This window comes from Corvus cornix, chromosome 2 (assembly GCF_000738735.6).
Source record: "Corvus cornix cornix isolate S_Up_H32 chromosome 2, ASM73873v5, whole genome shotgun sequence".
NCBI lineage: Eukaryota > Metazoa > Chordata > Aves > Passeriformes > Corvidae > Corvus > Corvus cornix.
In genome coordinates this window covers 146,710,361-146,733,702 of record NC_046333.1, presented here as the reverse complement: position 1 = coordinate 146,733,702, position 23,342 = coordinate 146,710,361, and the positions used below count along the sequence as shown (strand labels likewise).

The window sequence follows — 23,342 nt, the reverse complement described above, 5'->3', positions numbered from 1 at the left end:
TGAGCTGAGTATTGCATGTGCCTGACTTAATGTGAATGACTCAATGCATACTCATCATTACCTTCCTAAATTGTTCTTCCTTCCTGTTTAGAGTTCTTTAGTTTTCTCCAGAATGCCAAACCAGGCTCCCTCTCCTACCAGCAGCTTGTGATAGGATGAGTAATAAAAAAAGACAAAGATACGACATCTAACAAATCATCAGTGAGGGACTTCTAGGTGCTTTAATGTATGTCCTTTTCTGGCTGGTGGTACCACAATATGCTGGCATTTGTGTAGTTGCAAGAAATAAAGACCAATTGTATTTGTCTTGGTTTTGCAGTTTTTATTGATACTTTAGTTTTTCAAAGTACAGTCTCTTGATTTAAAACAATAGCTGTAGTGCTTATTTTGGGCCATAGTCACTAATTTTTTTGAAAACTACTTAATTGAAAGGTCTTCTTTACTTGTTGAGAAAGTTAACTAAAGGAAGTATTGTCCATTTGGTGTGAGATGCTTGTGTGGATGCACAATTGTGTGACAAACCCACCCCACAGCCCTGTGATTCCCTATCTGCTGTAAGCCACCTCAGCCCTCAGGGGCTGGCTCTCCAGGGAGGTAACTTCACTGGGAGCTTCACCAGGGCTGTTTTCTGCAGATGGCTCTCCACCACCTGCACCTCCTGAAAAGACAATACAATCAAGATTAAAATAGATGTCATACCTTTGAGGCAGCAAGATACAGGGTACACACTTTATCAATGACACCTAAAAACATTTTATGTAGCTATAAATGTTCAGGAAGCCATTTTTCTCAGTTTGCAGTCCACTTGCAAAGTGCTTTAGAGTAACGGCAGATCACCTCATGGTAATTAGGTATTGTGCTTTAAATAACTGCCACTGGAATACATAATAGTTTTCTCTCCACTCATGCAAGACTTTAGTATCTCCTGATACTTCCCTACCAGGTAGGAAGTGTGGGGAACAGTAATTTTTTGTCTGTCTGTAATACAAAAAGCGCCAAGCACCCATCTCCAACAGATCTTTTCTTTGTTATCTTTTACCTTCTGTGATTTTAGGCTTCAACCCTATTTCAGTGATACAGTTGCCTCAACACCACAAAACTGTGTCAAGAAAGTGTACTCAGGGTGTTTATTTAATGTCTCATAGCCAGAGTTCTCTCATAGCTGCACAGATGTCCATCATACTAAAGGAATCTGTTTTCTACTTGAGATTTCCAAAAAGAAGGTGTGAATAGAAAGGATAAAAGATGAATGCTAACCACAAAATTCCTGATTCAGTTTTGATTCAAGTCTGAACTGTAAACACTCTTACTTTATTTGGACTCTTGTTTGGCTACACATGACATCCCAGAGCTCATGGAGAAGGCTTCAGCTTTGCTACCTGTTGAATTTTCTACATATACAGACCAATCTGGCTAATTTGGACATGCAAAATATGCCTAAAGGTGGAAATTTAGGCACATGAGTTAGGCAGACAAGATTTCAGTGAGACACTAAAGGTAGCTCTTTCTCCCCAGCTGCAAGACTGCTTACAGAGGCACTTACTTTAGGAGGACTGGTTCTTTTTAGATACCAGCTAGAGGAGTAAGAGATGTAGACTGGATCCAACTCCACCTGTTTGGGATGCAGTGAGAGGCCCTTTATAAAGGGACTCACTGTTAGGCACACAGTCCACCACACTACGTAAGGGGAATGGTAGCATTCAGACATCTGTCTGAACATACATAAACATTCTAGAGCTCCTGTTTTTAACTGAATTTCAAGTTATTAACACATTTCCTGGAAAAAGCCATCCACAGCTCTTTTTTTCCACAATTGCCAGTCTTCTTGTTTCTCATTTAGATGTTTCCCGTGGAAACCGTCATAATTCAAAATATAAAGCATGTCTTTGAAATGCAACCAAGGGAACTTCATTTAGTAAATCCAAATGTCTTCAAGCACCATCACTTTCATAATTCCCCAAGTAAACTTCCCAAAATGTCAACTTTACAAACTGGTCTCAAACAAAACTTCAAGAGATTTTTAGTTCATCTGCAATGAAACAGATTCAAACTTCCCTCCATAGTTTGTAAAGGCACTGCCAGCAAATATTATGATGAATCATTGCATTTATGACATTAATTTTCTTAAATTATCTTCAAATGCAACAACACGCATTCCAATTATGTGCCAGGAATAAATGATACATTCTGTCATTAAGTATCATGGCCTGACCACAAAATGAAACACCAAGTTGGACAATATTTTTACTAAGTGGAAAGAAAATTACAGGTAACAGTAAGATGGATGTATAAACAACAGCTTCTAGATCCAGCAGTGAATAATCTAAAAGACATCTAAGATTCTAAATTTGAGAGGTTTTATTCCAGAAACTGAAATTTATGAGTTTAGTTTAAACCACAGCAAGGAATGCCTCAGTTTTCTGTTGGACTGAGATATTGAGCTTTGAGCCTTTGGTCATCCCTAATTTGACATTTCCAAGTCAAGATATTTCCCATGGAAGTATACAAAGGATCAAGAAAAAATTTTGAAATGCCAGTTCCAGTTACATTTTATGATCACTGATTTGTCCAGTTCTTCTTCATTTTATTGAAATACATTTTAGTTTTTTTGCTTATAGATCCCAGATGATATATGAAGCTGTAAAAATATTGATTTCAAGGCAAAGATGAGATGCATAAAACAGGATTCACCACAGCTGGTCGAGATTGCATCAGACTAGATCCTGTTCATCTTTGTGCTTAGATGTGAAAACTGGAATGTTTCATTATCTGTGATACTTGCTGGCACACTGGTAAACTACTTGGTGTGAGGCCACAAACTGCAATCCACAATAACAATGCAAGTACACTATCACAAACATCTATAATTTCTGAAAGGCAGAGAAGTGATAGATTGGATCTCAGGGTAGCTGACAGAGCTGACAGATCCCCCTCAGGAAAGAGTACAAGGTACAACATCCAAAAATGTTGTACATGTACAATGTACCATTGTTCTCTCAAATGTGGTATTCAACATATGCCAAGGTCCCACAGGACAGCCTGAGAGCACTCCAGGAACAGAGGCTGGAGCAGACAGGGAACAACAGAGGTTCAGTGCTTCAGTTCTGAAGGGAGGTACAGCAAACTACCTCAGGTGCAAGGAGACACATCAACGAGGTAGCAACATGATGCATAGGGACTCAATTCCTGCAGAATCCAATTTCTGGGGACAATGCAAGTGATGAACCTGTTCTGATGGACCAACACAGCTTTGGCATGAACTTCAGCACAACATCCTCTCAAAAAGAAATTGAGGGTGTTCAGCCATCACCATCTGAGTTTTATGCAATCTTTCTAAGTGAACCAATGAACATTATGAATCTTTTTTCATAAGGAACTGCTTTCAGATTGTCATCAAGAGACCCACAGTGTCTCTGTTACCATCCCAGACTAAAGTGTCTGGAGCAGGAAGGGGTTTGATGTGATATCTATTTAAATTGTATGAGAAATGTTAGTATTCCAGGGTGAGAAGAGATTAAAAATTACTATCAAAGCAAAGTGTCAAGCCAACATTGCTGTGAGATGGAATTTAGCAGAAGTCAGCCGTGCAACTGCATTACCATGGTGCTGAGGCAAAGCAAATACTGGCTTAAAGAGCCAGCTGGGTGTACTCAGTTCTGCTTGAAGATTAACGTGTACTTTTGACATGTACTTTTTAAACCTTTTCTTGAGAATCCATACTCCATAAATTTCACACTTTATGGCTTATTTTCAAAAATTTTAGTCAACTTTGTGAACTCTTCAAGTGTGTTTTTCTCTCCCTCCCTCTATTTTTATGTTTAAGATTCAAGTATTTGGCTTTGGTCACTGACAAGGTCAGGCTGTTGAGCTAGACGGATCATTGGACTAACCCATACATGAATGCTGTGTTCTTATGCCACTTTGGATAGTTTTAAATCTTGTCTATGTCAAAACCAATATGCCCTGGTGGATGTTTTCCCACCTTTGGGGGGAATTTCTGTAGGTGCTGGGAATAGTCTCTGTCCGTGGTGCTCAGTCAGCAGTCCTTCTACCAGAGCTGTGACTTCAGCTCAGTCTGGCATTACACAGCCACAGGGCTGTGAGGTGAGGTCCAAAAAGATCTAGAAGTTATTTCCAGGACTGTTTAAATAGCAGAATAAAGCTTTGAAAATTAGCAATATCTCAATCAGCACAAAGCCATTGGAGAGATCAAAGTATCCCCTCTGAACGTGGAAGGCATTGAGGGATACCAGGAAACTGAGAAAAGGCTGAGAACAAAATCTTGACTCCACTTTGGAAGAAAGACTATGAGTAAAGATTGGGGATGTCTATTGAACAGGAGAACTGCTGCTCTGTGTTTGCATCAGAACCACCAGCTTGATGGTTCTGAGACATTTTAGCTTTGTGTCACTCAAATATCAGCCTCAGACCATTTGAGCTACCCAGGCATGGATAGCCTGGGTAGCTCCGCATCTTGGAAAGTACATTTTGTTCTCAGAAATTCAACAGCCTCCAAAGCAGAGAGAGCCTGAACTGTGTTCACTGTGAAGATGGATCCTTAGGACATAAAAAACACATGCAAACTTGCAGGCCTCCAAGAACAATTCAAAACATCTCTGCCTGCCAAAGAGGGATAGTTTTGTTTGCTTTGCTTGAGGGTATCCATATTTATTTACAAGATACACAGATATGAAGGGGAGTTTATTCACTAGCATAAATTCAGGACAGGCAGCAGATTGAAATCTCAGCAGAGTTGGTTATACAGCAGCAAGAAAAAACTGAAGGGCTCCAATAGCTGCATTGAAATTTATGGCAAATATAAAAGGAGACATGCAAGGGGCATAATCACCACAGCTATAAAAAAAGTCAAAGAAACTAATCTAGTGAAAAGTCAAAGCATGCAGAAACCATAATGAGATATAACTAAAGCCTCAGATGCAACTTTGCAGTGGATGGAAATGATTTGTGCTCCTCCTAATCATAGGAATCTCAACATTCTCATGTTAGGTGCTTCCAGTAGACAAAAGAGGCCTGTATATGCAGCCTTCCAGTTTACTCAAAGTCTATATTATGACTGTAAATAGAGAGCAAATTATTAGAAGATACGGCTTTTTCATATCTTCTATCATCATAATAGGATGATTTCTCTAGATAGTTAAACTCCAGGACAATTAAACTTTAGTACACATTATCTGCTATAAAGTAAATTTGTTTAGTGTTACATTCTTAACTATATACCCTGGACATTGCAAGATGTTTAATTTGTGAAATGTGTTTTTTCCACAGTGATGTAACAGCACTTCAGTCAGACAAAAATATTAAGCAGAGAATTAAGGGTTTATTTAATATCAGAAAACAGTCTTCTCACCTGTGGATGCTTTCAGCCTCCTGATATAATCAGACCAAAAGGAACAGTCTGCTTTTTTCAGTCTTTTAAGAGTCGGCAAAGATACAGTGAATTCCTTGTAGTTATCGCCATCATCACTTGGCAGATACATAGGCCAGGCAGGCATCACCCCCAACATTCTTCTCGAGAAACTGTGGAGGTAGTTTGGATTTCTAAGGGAGTGGGAGAAATTATCATTAGAAAAGAATGACATGAACAGTAAAATGGTAAGAAGATTGGCCGTGTCAGGGAAATGTGTATCCAGTCCCTCTGACCAGTGGGGTTCAAATTCAGCCCAGATTGGTGAATCATTCAGGATGCCTCATCTGACAGTAACTTTTTAGTCTGGTTCACTTCCTAAGGAACAGGTAGACAGAACCTGTATAGACACAGGCTTATGAACACCCTCAACAGCCCTTCATCCCAATCCAACCCAAGGTACTGTAAAAAGCATGTTAAGTCACTGTTTCCACCATTCCCACGCTAGGTTTCCAGAGATACTCCTCCTTCTCAAACATGGCCACAGCTTAGTAGCACAGAAGGATGTTCACAGAGTACTTGGTAAAGGGTGCACTGTGTCTTTCTGTGCTTTCCCCTTTCTTCTGGGAAAAAGAGAACTCTTAGCCAAGAGGTTTCAGAATTGGGGTCGCAGAACTAAGCTCTGGAAACAACAGCAAGGCCTTTGAAGCCTGCATGTACTTTAGTAGAATTTGCAGCTGGTCAATGGAGATGAAATGTCTATTCCTCCTAGCTAAGTCTCATACCATAAATCTTTGGTGTCTGCTCTGCTTGATAACTTGGCCACGACTTTCCAAATATGTGGACTAAATCCCACTGTAGGCTTACAAGTTGTAGAGGAAATGGAGAATGATTGAGTGAGGGCAGGGTCTGGAATGACTACACTCCCTCCATTTCTCACCATCTCCCCAGTCACAGCAATTCTTAAATATCCCACACTTACCCTGAGTTTATGAAATTGGAGATATACTGCATAATATGCAAGGAAAGGCCCTTTTCTTCCTCAGTAAATTGTACTTCATACTTTGGGTAGAATGGCAGACCAAATGCATACTGAACATCCAGCAGGAGCTCCTGACCTGAGCTAAACCAAATATTTATAGAAAGATAATTAAAACCATCATTTATTTATTTGTGGAAGAAAGGGAAATAAATTAATTCAGAGAATAAAGCAAAGTTGTAAATTGTTAATGACCATTAATTAGAGTGTGGTGAGCTGTGGGAGTTTTTCAATCCAAAACATAAAAGACGAGCAAGCAATAACAAGGAGAATTTGCATTCGTGTTAATGCAGGGTCTTTAACCTTTGTTACAAAAGGAAACTGTGGAAGGCATTAGGGCACAGTTCCTAAATTAACTGGGTGCATAAGAGAGAGTGATAGAGGGAGAAAGTCGCTTGGGTATTCCTTAAATGCCTCTTAAGTTTTGGACAGATTTTCACTACAATTAAATTCAGAAAGTGGAAGCAAGTGGTGACATGGATTCTGGCAACCACAACGGAAGGTTAATTATGGCTTATTTCACAGACTTGGAATAAAATTCTGGCCTTTCTTAGCAGCAGTTGGAGTCTTTCCATTGACTTCATTGTGGCCAGGATTCTGGATAAGAAAAGATGAAATAGGAGATGTTTATGAAGATTTCTCTTAGACATAGCTTTAATCTAATTTCTCTGCTGGCTGGGTGGTTTTGGTTCATACACTCTGCTCTCCCCAGTTTTTATGTGGAGACAAGTCAAAACAGCTTGAGATAATCACCTAGATCAGATTTAAGAAAGAACAACTGCTGCGTAGTTCCACGTAATATGTAACACATATTATAAGGAATATTTCAACAATTCAGAGACAAGACTGGCCAGGTAAGACCCCAACACTTGCAGGACCTAATAGCAAAGGTTACACACCTCAACATTGTCAAGTCCTGCAGAAAAACAGTGGCCAACTTCTACTAATAAAATTATAACTAAACTATGTTCTACACATAGCTTTGAACCACAGCACAGGAGGAGATATTTCTGGCCTGGTCCAACTGTGTTTTCCATATTCCACATTTAGACAAAGGTCTTATTGACTTGGTTTAATGCTGCATGAAGACAGACAGCATCAGGGGACCTGGGAGAAGGAACAGATGTCTGTGAGGCAAGAATAAACAAATCCCAGATCCACTCAACAAGATTTCATCTGCAGTGGCATTTGTCAAAAGGTAGCACAACTGAAACTGTTTTATCTTTGGACATGAAATGCAGCAGCACTGGTATGACCCTGATACTGCCTCCAATGAAACAAGAATAGTTCAAATCATTATGGGCAGGTGGTCTGAAAGCAAGATAACTGCTTTACATTTTATGAGTGGTGGCACCAAAGCCTCGATTTTGAAAAGCAAACAGACAGCCCTCTAAATGAAATACATCTTTGGTTGTGTTTTCCTTAGTCTTATCATAATACCTCAGTAATACTTTGCATCTGGAAAGTGAATTATTCACAGATTATTCACCAAAAAATGTAGAACTGAAACAAGATTAAAGCATATTTTTCTTCCCCAAATGTTTATAGAAGGATTAAGCAAGATCATAGTTTAATAATTTTGCCTTAAAAATAATTTGCTTGGCCCAGTATATAACAGCAATTTCTAGTGTCAGTATTGCAGCAATGGTATTATATACTTAAAGAGGCAATTTTCTTGGCAAAGAGTCACTTTTCATTAGATTAGAGGACATGAAATTAGTTGAGGTGCAATGAAGAGACGAATGTACTCATTTAGGGAAGGCATAGCAGAGGTGAACTTATCTGTGAAGCTAAAACATGTGAGCTGGGATTGAGGGTTTCCCCCCAAATGAGACTTTGTTCTCAGCTGTCAGGTTTCTGGAGGTGAAAACTGTTAAAGTCAAAGCCCAGACTGAAAATTCAGCAATCTCATAAATTTATTTCATTCAAAATTATTTGTATGACTGTACTTGGTTTGATACAGAGACATAAAGTGGTACAAAACCTGACAATTTCACAGGTTACTTTCAATATTTCTGGTTGATGAGAAAGAAAACATGAGGATGAGGAAAAATACCTAAGCTTAAGAGGGGAAAGAGGCACATATATAAATGCCAGAATACCAGGAAAGAAAACTGGGTAACACCTAGATGGTAGCTGGATGGAAAATATCAGGAGAATATTTCTGTCTTCTTCCTCAAACTGATCATAGAATCATAGAATCACAAAATCATAGAATGGTTTGGGTCATAAGGGGCCAGAGGGAAGTAAAAAATGGCCAGAAATACCCAAACAAGGATTCTGGAGTCTTGTAGGAGCTCTGAGCATACTCAAGTTAGCACCAGGCAGTGACACTGTTTTCACTGGAAGAAAAGTGGATGAGAGAAAGAAAGGGACACAAATATTTATAGCTTTGCTGTTGTACACTGCCAGATCTGAAGAGAGGTTTTTATTTCCTGAGCTGCTCCAAACTGTACTCCCCGGATACCGTGCATGTACTCAACAGCAGCAGCTCTAAATGGAGATATGAAGGCCCCACAACTACAGAAACAAGGGCAAAAGGGATTTTTAAGGAAACCAAAATAATAGCAACTAACTTCCTCTACAGAAGACCCTTTTCAAGGAACAAAACTGTTATTAACAGCAGTGAATGCAATTATGTGTAAGGATGAAATCTTGGCTTTGGTGACTTCACAGAAATAGCACTTTGTGCAAAGGTGTCACTTCAGATCTTCTGTGCATAGCTTTGCTTTTTAAGATGTCAATATTTTTAAAAACAGATTCACATATCTTCTTATTTGGTGGACCAGTAAATTTAGCCATGGGGAAGTTAGAAGCCAGATTCTACAACTTTGTTCACACTGAAATGAGCTCTCCATGGGGAGCTCTTACTTTACCTCAGAAGAAGGTGCTACTGGAGTTCAGTTTACAGAAAAACATGGTAAAACCAGAAACTTTGTGACATTCATAACCAACGATTTAACAGCAGACCCTGTGTGGGGTATGCCCAGCCCCCGCCCTGGAGGGACGTCTGCTGAGATAAGGAGAGCGCCTAAACCTCCCAGCAGAACTCCCCTGGAAAGGGAGCTACTCTTCAGTTATGACAATAAGACAAACCCAGAATCCTCTGGGAGACCCTATACAGATCCTTTGTAGCCCATTGGCCTTTACCCTCTGACACCCACCCCCTGTATCCCTATAAAGCCAGCCCCCTGCCCTGCGAGGGCAGAGAGATGCTCGTCCCTGGCCTCCCCTTCGCTGGACTAATAAAGCTGCCTCGTGCAGAACAGCTACACGGGCCTCTCATCTCTCTCCCTGGTCTGGCCTGGAGGCTGCCCTGCAGAGCTGAGCTGAAATCACGAGCTGACAATCACTAAAGAGCTGACAGCCTCTGCATGGGCCCTCCTAGCCAGCAGCTGAGGGAAGACGTCGGGCCTCGGGAAGATGATCTCTTTTGGGACCATCTCTCCGGACTGGTCACAGCTTCCTCGGTCAGAGCTACTGACCCCACACCAGCTGCCATAACCCTGAAATATCATTTGCTGGGAATTTTCATTATCCAGTGCCAAGCCATTTAATTGGGAAGGTATAGGTTCTGAGAAAATTTTCCTTAAACCTAAGATGGACTTTCCATTTAAATTTCCAAGTGGGAAAGAGAGAAAGCGATTACTTAGCCATCAGTTACTCCACTGCCCTCTCTCTCTACAGAGCTGTGGCTACTTTCACATACAAAAAACAACTTCAACAGGGAAGAGTAAAAGATGAGTAGATCAGAATTTAGAACAAAAACCACCCCGGTTATGGTTGATTTGGTTTAAATTCTGGTTCCAAATCAAAGAGAGCATATGTAAGGCCCCCCATGTCCAAGAGCTGAAATTAACATCTCAATCACAAGCTTTTGGAACAGAAAAAAACCAAGCCAAATCAACAACAACTAACAAATAAAACCAGCCAAAAACCCCCAAAGCAAGCTGCCTCACCACCACCACCCCAACTCAGAAATCCTCAAAAATTTTGTTAGCAAAATGGAATTGTCATTACTGGCAATCCATAATCAGGGAAGTCAGAACAGAAGAATATGGTCTGGCAGACTATCATGCTATTCTATGTTAGGACTGAATGCACAACTCAGAGCTGGGGCTGCAGGGACCTCACAGTGTGATCCATAGTAAATTAGGACATAGATCTCATTTTGAACCTTGTCCTTGTTCTAGGTCTGGCTAATTATTTCATACTGGAAACTCATTTTGATGATTAATGACTTACTCTAGCCTAGTATTACTCTTTTCTTCCTTTCATTTAAAAATAGTCCTCACTCTCCTTTCCAACTAATTTCAATTGATCTCAAAGCATTTCGAGTCACAGCTTCTATTCTTAGTTGCCTTAGTGTAGTTTTTGGTTCTTTTCTAAACCTCCACATGCAGATAGAAGCCAACGTAAATTAGCTCAAAATTCTAATGATATCCAATACGATACCAAAACACAAAACTTCCCACTGCAATTCAATCATTTAAATTTTAAAATAACAAGATAAATATAACTAGCTAGAGTTCAGCCAGAATTACCAGTGATCATCTGAGAAATGGAGAAGAAATTTTGTACTCAAACTCATGTCAGTCATCAAACCAAGCAGATGTCGGCAATCTGTGACAGATTGGTGAGATAAGAAAATAATTTATCCTTTAATGTAAACTTTTATGAGAATAACTGCTCATTCTAACAATTCTGTGAAAGATTTTGTGTTGGAGAAGGGAGCATGGCTTGGAGTTCCCAGCCTCATTATCAAGGCCCTGTTCAGTATCCCATTGGCAAGGACAGGCCTATCACTGGGAAAGTAAAAAAACCCCACCTTTTCCGTGTAACATGGCTTTGGTGAAAACAGGTTATTTACATGCTGAGTGAGCTGAACAGCACAGGTGAAACCCAGACTCATAGGTTGCTGATGAATCTCCTGCTGATTTGAGTTGAAATAGGATTTCATAACAACCCAGTCCCAGGAGAAGAGGATATGATTTACATAAAATGTGCCACTCCCTGCGTGCTCTTCTGGCCCCATTCTGTGTTTATTTTCAGTAAATGGATTTAAAATTATTTTTTGCGAGAATTATTGGAAATATTAAATGTGCTTATTTGCACCCATCTGCATTATCTTGACATTAATACCAGCAGATTTTTCCAGAGTATATTTGCAGATCCAGTATCCTGAGCTGTGCACACGCATCATCTCATCCATATCATGGGAGAGGAGCAGCCTACCAACCCTGCACTTTGCCTGAACTGAAATATTCATTTTGATGCCAAGCAAGAATAATTTTTAAAATTATATACATCCACACATTTTATGAAAGGAAATGGTATGTGATTGCAGGGAGAAAAAAAAAAATCAAAGGATAGCTGAATATTTATAGAAATTCAATGAGCCAATGTGAGGCCTGGTGTGACCTCCGCAGTTCTAGGCATGCATTTGGCTCCTTGGTCTCCTCTCATTATGAACTGCTGCCAAACAAATGGGGGAAAGGATGTGAAAAACAGATGAACATTTTGCTTTCTTCTTTTCAGGAAAATCAGGACATATGGAAAAAGCTTAACTCCTAACAGGATTAAACTGCCAAGTTTATCCACCTTTGTACCAAAAAAGCCCTCTAGATACATGTGACTTGCAAAATTATTCTGGAGTTTGCTGTGTCTTTTCCACTTGAATTACTCCCAATACACACAATGTTCCACTTTGCATTACAGCTGTGCCAATTAAAGAAAATAAAATTGAAGTAGCAGATAGTAAATTCAAGAGCCTGAAAGCCCACATAAATTGAAAAAAATATCATAGATCTTGAGGCAGGAAGAAAGAAAGCACTTTTATCAACTTGTCAGAACTCCTAAAGAGCACAGATTACACAAATCTGTCAGGGAATTACTGTATTTAAGATTAGTAATAAGCATGCTGACACTTGGCTGGACTTTTGGGAGACAGAAATTCATGCATTTGTTCAGTATGGCTACTCCTAACCTGAATGAATGGATGGATGAATTTCCAGAAAAAGGTGATGTGTACATCTAAAGACCCCAGAGCACCAAGGAAAACATGGTGCTCAATATGCATCGACTTTGTGCTGATCTTGTAGATTACATTTGATAGGAACTGCCTGTCCCAGTGCAGCACATGCAGCTCCAAAATTGTTTTGTACTTTCCTGAGTCTTTCAGCTGAATTTTGGTTCATTTAAAGCTGTTTTCTGCTTTTTCTGAGCTTGGTACTTTGCCTTTGCATATTTATGGCTAATTTACAAGATCTGGAAAATCTGCTGAATTCCAAAGGCCTCTAAACTACTTCCTGGGAAGAAAAAACAAATTGTCCAGACCCCAAGCCTTTAGAAACAGAGAAACTTTGCAAAGAGTTGGGCATGGCATGATGTGTCTGTATCAGTGGGACACTGTTTTCACAGCTGCAGCTGGCACAAGGCAATGGATAAGGCCAGAGGAATGAGAGGCACTTCCAAAACAACAACTTTTAGGAGATGACTAGGAGTAGAGCTTTACAGAGCACAATGACAAGCTGTTGTTGCAGCAAGTGGACATAGCTACCTGAGGCAATTGTGGTGCTTGCTCAGCTATGGAACAACATGCATCTTGCCCTTGTCACCATCCCACTGGTAACTTATTTGCCCTCTGTGTTTAGATCATTTTCTTTGAAGCCCAGAGGCCTGCACAGCACCCAGTTTAGACTGTGTCCCCCAACCTGTGATGTGTTGGTTTTCATGGACTAACAGCTACAGACAGGAGGAGAGCATCAAGTGGACAGCAAGTGGTGGATGGATTAAAGGACAGGGATATAATTGTTGTGAAATGAAAAGAGCAGAAAAGTCTCCTTCAATTAAAGAGATATGAAGTATAGCCAGAATTCCCGCAGCATCCATAATAAATAGAAACCAAGAATACTTCACATAGTTGAATGGGTTTATACACAAACATTTTTTGTTTTATCACTCAGGAGTTTTCTCCTTCAGTTACAGGAATCTTAAGAAGTGTCACCAAAACACAGCCAACTATGTGAGCCTTGGCACAGAGCAGCCTTTTAACAACTCACACCAACGTACACAGGAGTGCGTAGTCAGGAGGTAAAGACAGCCCTGACTAAAATGACTCAAAAAAGACAGCAGCTCCTTAATCTTGGGTGAATCTGTCCCATGCACAATTAAGAAAAGTTTTTATGACAATTATTATAGTCATGTTAATGATTAGAAGATAAAGCCTCATTAAGTCTCAGTTTAGACTGTTTCAGTGACAATTATGATGCTTTTCTATCCTGCTGCAGCTGATGATCAGGCCCCCTCAGTGGGAAGAGCACTGATTTTTAACCACCATCTTTAAGACAGAACATTTGGCACCACAGTGTCACTTGGAAACAGTGCTGGCATGGCAAGCAATGCTTCTTCATGTAAGCTGCAAAAATCCCCCAGAAACCTCTTGAAGGGTTAACAAGGCAAATCTTTGTACAATTAATAATATCCCTGTCAAAACATACTTCTCCTATCACACATTTCTTTACCATAACTAAAGCTATCCTCCAGCCCTCCCCACTAATCCTAGGCAGCGCTGAGCAGTCACATTCCTCCTGCATTGTTTAGAAGAAATGTTTACTCCAAGGCCTAAGTGTTCTCAAAGAGAGAGTGAGAAAATGGCAGCTGGGTCATGTATATATTTTTACCACAGATTATTAATGTGGGAGTTGGCTCCTCATTCAAATGGGAACTGAAGACTAAAGCAGACATGGTGGAATGCCAAGCTCAGGAGAATGCTACCACGTGGAAGGAGATATTATTTTGCTCTCTGCAAGATCCATTTATCTATACAAAAACTCTCAGTTCATGGTTTTATGTGATTTTCCACAAATGTCATAGACATCAAGTTAGAGCAGGCTTTTTAACCCTACCCCCATATCTATGCATGCTTGAATGTGTGTGAGTGTGTGTGCGTGTGTGTGTGTACATCTTAGAAACATCCAGTTGAGAGACAAACTTTGGCTAATGACTTTTACTGGTAAAAATTCCTCCCTGTTCAATAATTTTTTGTCCACTTTGCATCATTGTGGTTGAGTCTGTCTTTACTGGCTGACTTCTCCCTCCCTCTTGTTTATCTTGCCGTTAGTTATTAAGTGACTGCTCCTTCTGAAAGAAGAGGAAATAGCAGTGCTTTTTCATACCTTCATTTTAACTCTCTTTTCTGTTACACATTTTGGGAGACACATAAAGTAGGAGAGAGGTGACAAAGCAGAAATTGAAGAATGGGTTGTTAAATGGTGCCTTATCTTAATTAGTGAATGACTGTTTCCCCAGACAGAATATTTTGTCCAAGAGTAAATAGTCTCCTATTGTTGTAGTTATCTGGACATTATTTTTATGTACTCTTTCCAATACTCATGTGAGGTAGCCATTAGCAATTATTATAGATTGTATATAATTATATTATCATAATCTTTATGATACAGCTTGCAAACATAGAGAGGGAAGGGCCATCTCCTGTGTAAACTGACTTCTTAGGAACAATTTAGTAAAGTAAAAAACCCTCTTTTTTATCTTTTATGTTACCCTATTCCCATTTTTACAAATGAAGGTTTATATCTCAGCAAACTGGTTGAGAAATCATTATTCTATCAAAAAGGTACACGACTACTGTGTGCAAATCATACTTTGGCTATTGCATTCTTTAACACAAAGAAATGGCTGTAACAGAGTTCTTCCATTCAGGCATTTAATAGAATGTTTGCAGGGTTCTATTCTCGCTTCTGCTGAGCAAGTTCAAATGCACACATCCTGCCTTCCAGCCTAAGATGTAGGTTATTTGGGAGAGTATAAACCTCTGCTACTCCTCCGAGGAGTCACAGTTCTCAAAGAAGAACTTGAAAACGGCCAGGACTCATTTCTAGTGGTTATGAAAATCCCTTAGAAGGTAGGGACATGGTTGCTAGATCTTTCCCCAAGATTAGTTTATATACTCTACTAGAAGGCTGTTTCATGAACATCATTGGTTTTAGTCTGGTAAGACAAATCACCAATAATATTCCCAAGCACTGCGTTTTGCTGGTTCCAGATTCCTGATGGTTTCCCAGTTTTTAGGAGCTAAAGCCACCCTCCCACACAAAACTCCTTCTCTCAACAGTACTGGCATGAGTGAGGCTGCTGGACAGCCTGCAATGCACCTACACTGCACGGAGGGAGGAATGCTCTAGAGAGGGTGTCATGGCAAAACTGGGATGAAGAATAAAGGAAGATTCATCTAGGGATGAATGAATGAATGAATGAATAACAATATTTAAACAAAACACTTGCAACATATTCAGCAGAAGACCTAGTGTGGGGTCCCTTAGGAAAATGAGGGTATCACTTCATAAATAGCCACCTTGTAGTGTTACTTGACATCCTCCCATACACAGACAAGCTGAATTCTGCAACTTCTGTTAAAGCGTTTGCTTTGCAACCTAAACAGCATTTATTTTAATGGCACTTAAGGATAAAAAAAGACAAAAAGGGTAAGAATGTCATACAGCATACCAAGTTGGGTCATTTCTCCTTGCAAGTGGCTTAACTTAAGGCTATTGAGCCTCTGCCTCACGTTCCTGCAAGTTTCAGACAGCATTCTGGCTTTGTTTGTTCTTTTAAAGAGGGTTATAAAAAAGCAAACTAATAACTTCAGCACTATAGTTAAAGTAATTAGCTTTGAACACCAGTGTCAACATAAATATTATTAAAATTTGTAGCTACATGCTATGTAAACTATTGCTGCACGGGAGAGTGTGAGGAGAGCTAAATAACACGAGCACAAGAGAAATCGTAAATACAGCTTGATAGAAGAGAAAATTCTTATCAATTCAAAATCACTGCCTCAAAGCCAGTGAGTCTTAACTGTATAAGTACTATTTAATCTACTTACAAATAAGATCTAATAGTAGATGACTGGGTCACTGTCATTCTTCAAAGCAAGAGAAAACTTGCTAGCTCATTTGAGAACATATCTTTTCTTTTTGTGCAGCTGGATTTTTGGCATACCATAGCTCAGCCCTGTTTGGAGCCTTGTAAAAATCACTGATCTGGGCCTATCAGTAGCCAAATGGAGCACTGTGAACATTCCCGCTGGAGCTGCCAGAAAAATAACGGCTCCCTGAGGATTAACTCCTCAGTTGAAAAGAAAGCAAGCCTGTGTTACCACAGCATAATGGCCTTCATCTGTAACCTAGATCTGGGCTGGCTTCTTTCAAATGCTTTTTCACTATGCTATCAGGGAGGGAAAAAACTGGTGCACTTTGCAGGGAACTTCACAGGATCAAATGGTGCCAGTAGGAACCCACCATCCCTCCCCTGAGCCCTTTTGGAGGAAGCCTGAGAAAAAGGAAAAGGTCTCAAAAAGCCTTCCTGGAGAGAGATGAGGGGCTGTACAGGGAGCAGGGAACAAGCACAGCTTCCTCATAAGGAAGCAGTATGAGGATGAGCATCCCTGTCTGCTTTGCTACCCCGGGGTGTGGATTCAGGGAACAGGAGGGGCGACTGTTGCTGCAGTCTCTGGTCACTGAGCCTTTGAGAGCCGGAGCCTCTCTGGTGAGTCACAAGGCACCCCAAAGTGCTGACCACTGTCTGCAAACATCAGTGCCTCTTCCTGACTTCTGTGAGGGGCTGGGTCTAAAATACAGCCAGGGAAGGTCACCTTAAAGGCCTCTGCCTTCCAGATTGTTCTGTGCCCAACAAGACATTGCATCTCCCACAGCCATTTAGGCCTTTCTGCCAAAAATATAATTATCCTGCTGACAATTATTCAAGTAAGCTTCTAAAATGAAGGATGACACAGAGCCTGAGTCCACAAATGCTTGTGTGCAAAAATATTTTTCTTCCCATGAGACAGTCTGCCGGCACCAGTCACCAGTCTGGAGTGCTGGAGCAGGAAAGAATAAATCCCAGAGCTCATCCACACTGAAGGCCAGTCAGTACAACTGGGGTACAATTGCACTGACCTCAAAAAAGGGCAGTGTTATATTAATGTTGAGTTATTTGAAAATGATATCCCATTTATCTTGAGAGCTGTGGACTCCCCGATGACTTGGACCACATTCTGGTTCTTTGTGGGATATTTATCGGATACAGAGTAGGAATCTGAAAGGCTGACTTTGGAAATGGTCAAGGTAGGTAAGCTGGAAAGGGGAAACTCAATTTAGACATCTCATGGGAAATGCCTCAGTTCAGAAAAAGCATTCCTGTATAGTCAAAGAATTTATTAGAGACTGATCCCTCCTTTGCTCATCTGAACTGTTTATTTGAGATACCTACATCTATTCATTTACTCCATAGCATATCCAAGCAGTCAGCCCTGGTTTTACAAACTCTAAATAATCCAAGAAACATAATAAAATACATCTCCTTACCTGCTCTGTGAGGAGCTCTCAGGTACATGGTACATGAAGACATTTCCTCGAGAAGCAGAAGCCCAGTGACTTGCCATGTTTATGATGGGACATGTGATAAACTGGTCACTGATAAAAAGAAGGAGCAGAGAACAGACACAGTTGTGTAAAGGAAAAAAGGGAAGAACCCCCACAAGCAACAGACCTCTATCTTGATAGTTTTCTTTAAATTTTCCACAGCAGGTCATATCTCTGCCTTCAAATCATCTGAAGGAAACCACATTCACGCTCTATGAGACCGATACTGCTTAGAATTCACTAAAAGTGCTGTTTTATGGAGTGTTGAACAGTGATAGTAAATAAGCCAGATCTGACACATAAGAAATATCCTGGCAAAAAAACCCGATCCCACTTTAGTCTAGTTTATAAGGGCCCATGCTTATAATAGTTTTAAGTTATTTCTGGCACCACTAGGTTGCAATGGCATCTAATATAAGGTCTTATATATTTCCTGTGTTAAGGATTAATAATGTAATTTCTGAATTTGTGTCTGTGTGATTTTTTGGGTAGAGTTTCCAGAGCTGGAAGAGGTAAGAGACCACTTTTGAAGATAACCTGCAGGGCTCATCAATATGGAATTCCTAGTACAACATGTCTGGGAGAGAAAGATTACCCAATAAGAGCACAATGAGATAGTTAAATGATCAATTTAACACCAGGTCTAAAAGGTACAAGTGAAGCAAACGTATCCAAACCTTCCTGCCTTCCTTTGCCCCAAGAAGGGGGGCTGGAAGGTGGGGTGAGCAGTAGCTGGAAGAAGCACAAGCAGTTCAAGAGAGGCAGGTAGCGGACAGAAGGCCTTACTGCAATATATCTAGATTCCTCAAGGCGGTATTATATATACATAAAGCACCACTCCCCATTCTTCATGTGCCTGAGGACTCAGCACATGCTGTGGGCGTTTATATACCTTTACCTACATGAGTGCACACAAACATATCTGCTGAGGAAGTGGGTGGTTTCAATTCCCAGTTTAGTGAATCTGAAACAGCAGCTTCTCCTTCAGACTTGGTAGGTTGAAAAAAAAAAAAGAGTGGTGCAAGAACGAACAGCATCAGAGAAGCATAAAAACATGCTGCTATTTTTAACTAGTATGGTTATGAAAGGCACTGTTTGGGTAGCTATCTTGGTTCAGCAGAGTTTATTTTAAGCTCATCTGTGGGACCACAAGCTTTGGGTTGACTGACCACAGGGCTCTTTGACAGTTATGGTTGACAACACCCATATGAAACAAAAATTACTGCTCTTCACATGCCTACCAGCATGGGGCTTTAGAGGAGCAGATGGTCTTTGAAAACTAGAGAGGCTGGGGAGAGAAATAGCTCTCAAGAAATGCTTTGAGATACATTGCACCACTTAAAACTGATTCTCAGTTGGTGTTATGAGGGAAAAAAAAGTCAGCTATTCTGAAGAAGTAGAAAAAGCCCTAAATACATAGTAACCACAAAAAATGAAATGTCTGTCTCTTACTGGCATGGAATACCAGAGTTAAAAAAGAAAAAAAAAGAAAAAAGGAAAGGAAAGAAAAAGAAAATGAAACTAATTTTACACTTGGGAAAAATACCAGAGAATTGCAGCTAAAATAAATTTAAAAGTGGAATTATTTTAAAACCACAAAATGTGCACAATGTATGCAGTTTATAACAACCACTTATGTTGCTTTATCACACTTTGTAATCCTGTTAAAACTTTAGTAGTTAATTCCTGACATAAAACTTTTCTTGGCTTACACATCTATGCTGGTAGTAAGTATTTTATGTTAAAAAGAACAAAATTAAGGAGAAAAAAACCTCAAACCAAACCAACCAACCATCAAAAAACCCAGAACCAATTACCTGTTTTCTCCACCATGTATGTGATGCTGATACAGGTGACTCTCATTCTGTACCTACTGTTTCCCCTCACTTTCTGCTGTAGCTGGAGAAATTTCCAAAGCATTTAAAGCAAAGTATTATCATCAGATGCCCTGTTCTCACTACTCAGCTTTCTGCTTGCTCAGGAATAAGCCACTCACTTCTTTCCTTAGCCAAAGCATTTTGCTTCATGTCATAAGGGAGCAGGTAATCCCTGTGCCCAGGAGGCTGCTGAGCCTGAGGAGCTGTTGGTGGATCCTATTCCTGCTGGAAATGAGTGGCGTGCTAGCCCTTGCAGCTTTGCAAAAGTCAATGTTTGCACCACATGGAGTCCTGGGCTTAATGTCAGTGATCAAATGTGACAGCCCTGTGTTGTAACAGCTCCTTATAGAAGGATCTCTGGATGGGAAGAATGGTTAAAATGTAAGACCTACAGTGGTTTATTATGGCTTAAAACATCACTGATCTAAAGAATTAACCCCCATGGGTAACAGTGGTGATGGAAGGAGACTGAAGACAAGTTCTGGCTTTGATGCCCATGAACCACAGTGCTTCCACGTGTACTGCAGGCAGTGGCCCCAGATGTCACAGTGATGGGAGGCCCATCCCTGGGACAAGCTACAGGGGAGAACAAATGTGGCAAGATGTGTGAGCTGATAAATGGCACAAAGCTCAGCCCACAACCCTCTGGCTTGTTTACTCCATGACCTAAGTGCACCAGCACACCTGGACCACCCAGAAACCACTGTCCACTTTCTGGATCAGCTGTTTCCAAGAGAATCTTGGCTCCTGTTCATCTCCTGCTCCCTGAGGCTCCCCCAGAGCAATGCTCTGCAGCTCTGATGGAGGAATAAGAGGAAAATCCTGTCTCTGAGGTGTTGTGGACAGGCTCACAGTGGGACAGAAAACGCTGAGAGTGCAGATACCAGGAGCCTGTTGGTATGATGACTCAGTTCAGAACAGAGGTGAAACATCTTGGACAGGCCCACTGGGATTCAAGCCACCAGTTTATAAACCACATCACATTAGAAAAGTAGAGTTTTCATAATGCATCTGCTCATGAAGCAGAGATAGGAACAGGGAAAGAGTTTTTTGATTCATTTCTGGAAAATCTGTTCCACTTAAACATTCAGTCCCTGAATTTGCTCAGAGGTAGAAAATGAGAAGGAAGGAAATTTCTCCTCAGTTTGTCTCCTTTCAGAAAAACTGAACCACTCCCCCAGTTTAAGATCTTTAACTGGCTGAAGCAAACTGGCTGCCCATGGGGAACACAGCAAACTCCAGTCTTCTCCACAGACCAAACAAGCGTGTGTCCCAAGCTAAAGACATCCACCAGGCTCTGTGGCTGACCAAAGGTGTCATGACTGCTGTGAGTCTTAGTTCAATGGACAATGGACTCTGCAGACTGACTTAACCAGAACTGCTGGACCCTGATGTCATTTAGGCATCAAAGCTATGCACATACACGAGGTGGTGTGAACATGGCCCACAGCTCAACTTCCATCTCTCAAAGGTCCATGCAAAATTTCAATGCAAAGGATAGGAGTGCATTTACTGGAGGCAAGTTGCTCATTCATCTGCTGACATGCATGAGGTGCTGGAGCATGTCCAGAGCATGGCAATGGAGTAAGGAATATTCTGGAGCACAAGCCTGATGAAGAGCAGCTGAAAGAGCTGGGGATGTTTAGCCTGGAGGAAAAAAAAAAAAGCTCAGGGGGAACTTTATTGCTCTCTATAACAGCCTGAAAGGAGGCTGTAGTGATGTAAGGATTAGTTTCTTCTCCCAAGTAACAAGCAAGAGGAAATGGCTTCAAGTTGCGCCTGACATTGTGAAGAAATGTATTTTGCAGGTTTCATTAAAAAAAAAAAAAAATATATATGTAATTGCTGATAACAAAGTTTTCAAACTTGACCACCAAGGAAAAGTATCTGACTGTATAATTAGGGTACTGGGAATAAAAGGCAGTCTATTAATTCTACTGTCACAGGGATGAGACAACTCAATGAACAGTTGGTGCACAGTATACAAGCAACCCAGACATCTATGACATGAAAATGCAAAAAGCAGCATTAGTAGTCTGAACTCAATATACAATTCTAGAAAGACATGTCAAACTTTGCACAAGACATAAAAATTAGTTCAATTTCTGTTTACCAATGACATTGGAAACCTCACAGAAAATGAAATAATAGTCCCCATTTCCTCTTCATTTGCATAAGAATTTTTCAAGCTTTTCAGAATATAAATGCACATTTGAGATAAGCAAAAAAAAACCTTGCAAAACTCCAATCACACAGTTGTACTAGGATGACTTTCTTACCGGGTGGCATTTTCCAATGCCCTGGAAAAGGATGAATAATCATCAGTTGAGTGTTCAAGGGAGTAATACCATGTAGCTGCATCTTCAATGAATGAGTTGGACTCTTCTCCTCCTAGGGAATTTTGCAGAGCCTGATAAAAGGCTGTTTTGCTGTTGGCTCTTCCTTGACTTTCTTCAAATTTCTGAGAAAAAAGTGCATACATGGAATTCAGAAACAAAACCAAAAGATAAATTTTTTAGTGGAACAATGTAGGCTCAGATCTCCCTCTGCTGGAACAAGTCCTCTGCTGTGATCTCTGATTCCTAGGGGATTGAGTAAGGGACAGTCCTACTTTTGCTTTCCCAAAACAGTCACCAACCAGAAATATTCTTCCTCTGGACATACTATAGGACAGAAACCCTGATCTAGTAAGTCCAAATCATAGGTACCAAGCTGTGCCAATGGACCTCTAACAGAACAGAAATCCTGCTGGCTCTCACAGTAGTTCCAAGGGAAAGTCCTCCACTGCATGTGTGTCCTACTCTGTCTTTCTGATGGTCTCCCTGAATGAAAACTAGAAGAGAGAGAGGGAGATACTGATCTTTTACTTTAAAAACTCCAGAAAGCAAACATGTATAGGCCATTTCACAGCTATGTCACTCTGCCTCTTCTGGGAACACCTACAAAGAAACATGGCTGCTCTAAAGTTCTGTGTTTAGGTCCTTTCTGGAATAACATCTGCCTTAGACCTGGAAGAGAAATTCCATTCCTGCAAATCCCAGTGCAGGGAACAGCCATGATCTTCAAACTTCATAACCCTTAGGGCCTTTCAGAGAAACCAACAGAGTGAAATGCCCTTTCCCTGAGATCTGTGGTCTGAAACCTTTCCTAACATAAAGGTATGTTCCCCAGAGCAAAGTGCCCATGTCACAGGGACCACATTCTATGCCAAACTGTGTATCCAAACATATTTTTACCAAAGCTAAAGACTGCTGGAATTTTTCAACACATCTTTCTTTGAGGAAGTTTTTTATGTTATCAATTCAAGCTTTTCACCATTTTAAAAAATTTATATCAATTTCAGAAACAGAACAACTTCACAAAAAGAAATATCAACCCTGAACTTTCCTGTGCATCAAGTCCTTTCTACAGAGGTCCATATTGGTTGAAACTTGGATAAGAATTCCAGAGAAAAAGATCTACCAAACCACCTCTATTATTCTGGGCAGTCAGTCTGATGCAAACTAGGCCAGTGTCTGCCCAGTTTAGTTACTGTAGATGCTTTACTTAATATATTATTTTGATGGCCCACAGCTGGTTTTCATCATGCTGCTAGAAGGTCTTTCCACAACCCTATACAG

The 23,342-nt window shown here is 40.5% G+C and overlaps 1 protein-coding gene across 1 annotated transcript in view; it reads right to left on the bottom strand.

Moving 5' to 3' along the window:
* Positions 1–301: 301 nt before the first annotated feature.
* TG (thyroglobulin) overlaps positions 302–23,342 on the bottom strand; it is a 149,399-nt gene continuing 126,358 nt past the window's right edge. The window contains exons 44-48 of the mRNA XM_039549565.1: positions 22,002–22,183; positions 17,789–17,896; positions 6,348–6,488; positions 5,369–5,559; positions 302–658 (exon numbers count right to left, since the gene is read on the bottom strand). Coding sequence (XP_039405499.1) covers positions 546–658; positions 5,369–5,559; positions 6,348–6,488; positions 17,789–17,896; positions 22,002–22,183 — 735 coding nt within the window. The 3' untranslated portion in view covers positions 302–545. The remainder of the gene's footprint in view (positions 659–5,368; positions 5,560–6,347; positions 6,489–17,788; positions 17,897–22,001; positions 22,184–23,342) is intronic.